This window comes from Bombina bombina, chromosome 10, assembly GCF_027579735.1.
Source record: "Bombina bombina isolate aBomBom1 chromosome 10, aBomBom1.pri, whole genome shotgun sequence".
Classification (NCBI taxonomy): Eukaryota; Metazoa; Chordata; class Amphibia; order Anura; family Bombinatoridae; genus Bombina; species Bombina bombina.
The window spans coordinates 105,355,264-105,361,263 of NC_069508.1; the positions used below are offsets into that span (position 1 = coordinate 105,355,264).

Consider the following 6,000-nt stretch of genomic DNA (forward strand, 5'->3'; position numbering starts at 1 on the left):
ATTTAGTATTATACACATTTTTAACCACCGGTGGTATATTATATTATTCTGTTAGTTGTTTTAATAACTGTGTTTATCCCTTTATCATTTTGTATATATTGTATATTATTTACATTGTACAACATATATCAGTTCCTTTGATACCTCTGCTAGCAGCTTTGTTTAGCGCGCCCTGTTATTTGTTGCCATATACATTATCTTTAGAGTATTTTGAGATTTTACTCTTTTAGGGTTGCATTGCTATAGTAATTACAGGTTTTTTTTCTTGCCTATGTTGTAAAAGCGATCTCATGTTCGAAATTCATTAACCATTGCGTGACCTATATTTTCTAGCATTTGATTAGAGGGCGTTGCTGCTATTAACATCTACAGCTGAGTGAGGTGCCCGATATGTCATATCTTGTGCATCAAATAGGAACAGGATACGGAAAAATAATAATTATAACAATAACTTTTATGAAAAACGCTTGCAAAACGATTTATGTAAATGTTTGTGATTTAAAAAAAAAAAAAATCTTATGTCTGTTTGGCTAAAGAAAATTAGTCTCACTGGATAGAATAAAAGGTGTCTTGAGGGGCTGGGTACAGGCTCCCCACGTTTCTAGAGATGAGTTAGGGATTTTTCACCTATGCTTAGTTCCAGCATGTGGAATTCATAAAGATTCTATTGTTCCTGTGAAGCATCTTTTTATGGTATTACTCTTGAACAAAATTCAAGTTTTTTTGTATTTGTTATTTAGAGTGTTTTATAGCTGGATTTTTTTTTTATTTGAATTTGTTGCTTTTGTATGGATTGAAGTCATATTTATGATGCTGGTATTTCACCGGCTAATGTAGAATGACTTGCGACTGTGACCAGCAACAGGTATAAATCTTTTTGAACTATGCAATTTTCAAGTTGCAGTGTCACAGCGACTTGTTAGTTTCAGACAAGTTTTAGTGAATCTAAAGCCAATGTCTTTAACTCCTTTGTATGGGATAAGCACATAGCTACAATTAGGTCCATCATTTAATGTGAGGGTATTTACATCTACATTTACAAATTGGGTGAATGGTTTAGGAATAAAAGCACTTTTATGTGTACTGCCCTCCTTGTCAAGGGAATGACCAAAAGTAATTGGGCAATTTAATGAGAAGTTGTTTCACGGCCATGTTTGGGCTGTTCCCTCATTATTGTAATTGACAATTAAGCAGTTAAAAGGTCTGAAGTTAAGTGAAAATGTGAAATTTGCATTTGGAAGCTGTTGCTGTGAACTCTCAATAAGAGTTGTCAGTGCATGTAAATTAGACCATAAAAAAGTTGAAAAAAACAAAACAAACACATCAAAGAGAGAGCAGAAAAATTAGGAGTGGCCAAATAATCAGTTTGGTACATTCCCAAAAACGAGAAACGTACTGATGAGCTCAGCAACAACAAAAGGCCTGGATGACCACAGAAGACAATTGTGGTGATCGCAACTTTCTTTCCTTGTTGAAAATCCCTTTACAACATCTAGCAAGTCGAGAACAGGAAGGGTTAGGCATATAGTTTTCAATCAAGACAAGACCTCATGATAGTAAATACAGAGGGTTTACCACAGGGTAAAAAACATTGGTAAACCTCAAAAATAGGAAGGCCCGATTAGACTTTGCCAGAAAATATATAAAAAAAAGCCTACCCAGTTCTTGAAAAATATTATTTGGATGGAAAAAATGAAGATCGATGGGTGCCAGAATGATTGAAAGAGAAGTGTACATTGAAGGGATGGAACGGTTCATGATAAGAAGCATAGCACATCATCTGTGAAACATGGTGGAGGTAGTGTTATGGCATGGGCATGCATGGCTGCCAGTGGAACTGGGCTGCTTGTGTTTATTGATTATGTGGCTGCTGGCAGAAGCAGAAGGATTCATTCTGAAGTGTTTAGGGCTACGCTGTCTGCTCAGAGCCAGCCAAATGCTGCAAAACTGACAGAATAGTGCCTCACAGTACAGATGGACAATGACCCATAACATGCTTTAAAAGCAACCAAAAATGTTTTCAATACAAAAAAGTGGAATATTCTTGAATAGCCAAATCAATCACCTGACCTCAACCCTAATGAGCACGCATTTCACTTGCCGAAGGCAAACTGTAGCCAACACAAGCAGTATGTTAAGAGCTTCACTAGAACTTGGTGATATCTTCAGACTTTAGGCAGTCATTCACAAATGATTTTCAACCAAGTATTAAGAATGATAATTTTATGAAAATGGAGGACTAAATATGAAAATGATTGTTTATACAATTTTATTGTTAACCCCCCCCTTGAATTATAAGATGAAAGTCTGCACTTCAATCACATCTTTATTGTTTCATTTAAAATCCTAACTATTGGCTATATTACAGGTGGAGTGCGCAAGAAGGTCAAACACAATCATGAGATTGCTGTATTTTTTTGTGCTTGACTCCTTATTACAAGTGGAGTGGTGTTTAAATTACCGCAAGTTTGTTTGCACAATTTCATAATAATTTGCCCTATACTTTCAATAGGCCCTATTTTTTACTTTCAACTTGTAATACAAGTACTACCTGACGCGCGCAAGTAGTTAACTTATATCGAATTAAACGCTTGAGCGGGAGAGGTAATTATCACTCCTTTTGTAATCTAGCCCTATATATGCAATTAATAGTGCAATAAAATAATTCTGTAACAAATAAGAGCATTCTCTTGTATTTACATATCTATTTGTGCAAAACTTTTACCCAGTTTCCTCTTCCTATCCACTTGCCTGTGAGCTAAGTTTATGTGTAGTAGAATAAAATTTACTGCATCTGATATCTGGCAAACACAGCTAACATTTCCATTCAAAATTAAAAAAGAAAAACGCAAACCACAATCAATTAAATTTTATCATTTTGATGATATATCTTTAAATAATAGCTACTGAACCCCCAAAAAACGATGACACGTGAATGAATAAAACTGCCAAAAATCATTAATAAAATGTAGGCACCTGTTAAAATTGTATACACTTTAATAATGCAAATATATAAATCACAGAATGTGCAAGAGGAGGAAATACAAAAATATATACATATGAATATTAATAAAACACAAATAATATAAATATGCAAAACAGAGGGGAAATTGCAAAATAGACTCAATATAGCTTAAATCCCTGGGGTTACAAATTGCTGAGAGCCTGCATCTTTATCTTTGCTGAATTTCTACATACAATATAGGGAAAAGTACGTATTCTGAAAAGCACAAGGGAAAAACGATCAGTATAATATATCTATGGTATATATAGCTCTGATGCACAATATTTTTACACTCCATTTCTCGATTATGTGACAGGTGAAAATATTTTTTTGAACTAAAGCAAAGCAAATTCTTGCCACTTTATACCGTAATTCTATTAATCTAAAATAAATGAGTAAATTAATGCATTTCAATGTATTTGCAAATCTCTAGAATACACAACATTATACCAAGTACAAAAATTATAGACGATCAGTCCCTGCTCAAATCTTAGTAAAAAAAAGACATAAAAATGATTAGAAAAAAATACTCTACCAAGTTAGAGCATAGCGCTGGTTTAATTTTTTTTTTCCCTGTAATTATTTCACAGTTTTTTTTTGTTTGAGATTAGACCTATCAATATACTGTTACCAAGAGGAATCCTTGACATCACCTGTCTTGATGTCACAATATCACCTTTTCTCTTTTAATGTAGGTGAGAAAAAAAGATTACTGTTAACTGAAAGAATATCACACATTATCCTATGTCAGCACATTATCTTGTTTCACAGCAAATGGATGAATGGTGCAGCGTGCACTGAAACGTGCTGCCAACTCTCCAATTCAACACTAAAGAATAGAGCCAAGATGGACTGTTTCTTTAGATGTGTAGGTCAGGGTGTAACAAATTGTATATTAAATTTTGGAGCCAGTCAGAAAATAAAGTAATTATCCTCAAAGCCACGGAATGTTTTTAAAAAATATTTGTTATTCTGAATCTAATCTAAAAATGTAGGATAACGAGTTAAAATTCCAGGAACTGTGTCCTGCTAGCTCCAAGGATTTGTCAAACCCCAGAGGATGTTGAGACTGTTTAGGAGACTGTTTAGCAGATCAGTAAAGCTCTGTATCTGATACTATAAGCAGCAAATTGCATCCATCATAACAGAAGGTTCATTTATGTATAGGTCAACTAGAGAGATATAAAGGGGCAGCAAAGAGTGGCCTGCACCCCTCCTTATTCTTCACATCATATATCACGTGTTCACAACATACAGTACTAATGTCCATTCAAGACTACAAGTACCAATGTGGAATGTAAAATGAAACAAGTGGGAAAGGAACATACATTGCCAGTATAATTTACAATTTGTTTACCCTGTAATTCTGAGGCACTGATTGATGTGTGCAGAAAAATGTAAAAATATTTGCTTATATTGACCTGACCAAGGGGACCTGCCGCCAACTAAAACATAAGGGGTAAATTATAAACAGGAATGGCCTCTGATCGCCTCTAATTTTTAAATTTAAAGGTACACCAAAGTCAAAATGAAACTTTCATGATTTAGGTAGAACATGTGATTTTGAAAAACTTCCCAATTTACTTCTCTTAGCCAATTGTGCACAGTCTTTTTATATAAACAATTTCTGAAAAACCAACTCCTACTGAGCATGTGCAAGAGTTTACTGTATATATACGTATATGAGTCTGTGATTGGCTGATGGCTGTCACATGATACAAGTGGCAAGAAAATGGAAGGAAATGTTGAAATTTGTAAGAGAAAAAATGTACTGCTCATTTGTTATTCAGAGTAAGTGCTAATGAGTTGTCTTTTTATTGTGCATGAGCTGACTCTGAAATTCTACTCTATTTAATGGACCTTTAATAGAAATACAGTCAGGTGAAGATTTGTATAAATCTAATTTGTATAAATATTTGTATTTAGTTTCTGAATCTTTCTTTTCTAGTTTTACTCAGGCACTGGCCAAATCATGAACAAACCCAGCCAACCATTCCGACGGCGCTATCCAATACAGCCTTCATAAACAACTACCTGCAATAATTAGAGAAGAAAGCAACTATGGTGATGAATCTACAGTACAAAATGTTTGGTTTTCTACCTTTATGTTATGTTTGATGCATGCTGTTTGCATCATATTCCCATCTTGTTCAGAACCTTAAATGGACATTTAAGCACCATTAAAGTTTTAGATTGGATGCTCTGATTTGTTTGAGCATGAAGTTTTAACTCTATTGACCCTGCAATGCTATATGCTTAGCCCCAGTTAAAGTACCGTTTAGGAGCAACAGAGCAGCTAATCCCAAGAGGAAACTGCCATTAAGCCAATCAGCAGCGCTAGTAGCACAGCTGGGTTGTGAAACTACCTAAGCTGATTGGGTCCTAAACACCCATAGGACTAGATTACAAGTGGATCGGTAGTTTGTGCTCTAATTTGTGCGTTAACTCCGCTTGAAGTTTGGCTTTTCGCACGCGTCAGGTAGCGCACGTATTACAAGTTGAAAATAAAAAGTTTTCGCTCACTCGCTAATCCAACGTGCGTGAAAAGCCCGAACTTCGAATCTCACAACCACGTTAACATATTCCCCCATAAACTTCAATGAAGCATGAAAATTTTGGAGGAAAAACTAACACCCTTGCACGTGAGTAAACGCGATCGCATTTTCTCAAGTGCGCTAAACCCACATGAAATATTTCCATTGCCAATGTTCTTCACATAGAAGAATATGTTCTATTTATTCATAAATACATATTTATATATTTATATATATATATATATATATATATACCTATGTATTTGTGTTTATATGTGTATATATGTCTGTAAATACATATGTGCACATATATATATATATATATATATATATATATATATACTTATACGTATTTAGATGTGTATGTATGTATCTCCATGTTAAATCGCTTTGGAGTCCTTTTTTTTTTCTTACACCTCATATATTTGAGCCCCTATAACTTTTAATTTCAATTTTTTTTAA

General features: G+C 34.3%; 1 protein-coding gene across 2 annotated transcripts in view; it reads left to right on the plus strand.

The window, feature by feature from the left end:
• The window catches only part of SEC16B (SEC16 homolog B, endoplasmic reticulum export factor), a 602,132-nt gene extending 596,376 nt beyond the window's left edge, over positions 1-5,756 (plus strand). For both annotated transcript variants that reach the window (XM_053693298.1, XM_053693299.1), the window contains one exon: positions 4,953-5,756. In XM_053693298.1, the coding sequence (XP_053549273.1) occupies positions 4,953-5,030 (78 nt within the window). In that variant the 3' untranslated portion in view covers positions 5,031-5,756. The remainder of the gene's footprint in view (positions 1-4,952) is intronic.
• Positions 5,757-6,000: the final 244 nt, after the last annotated feature.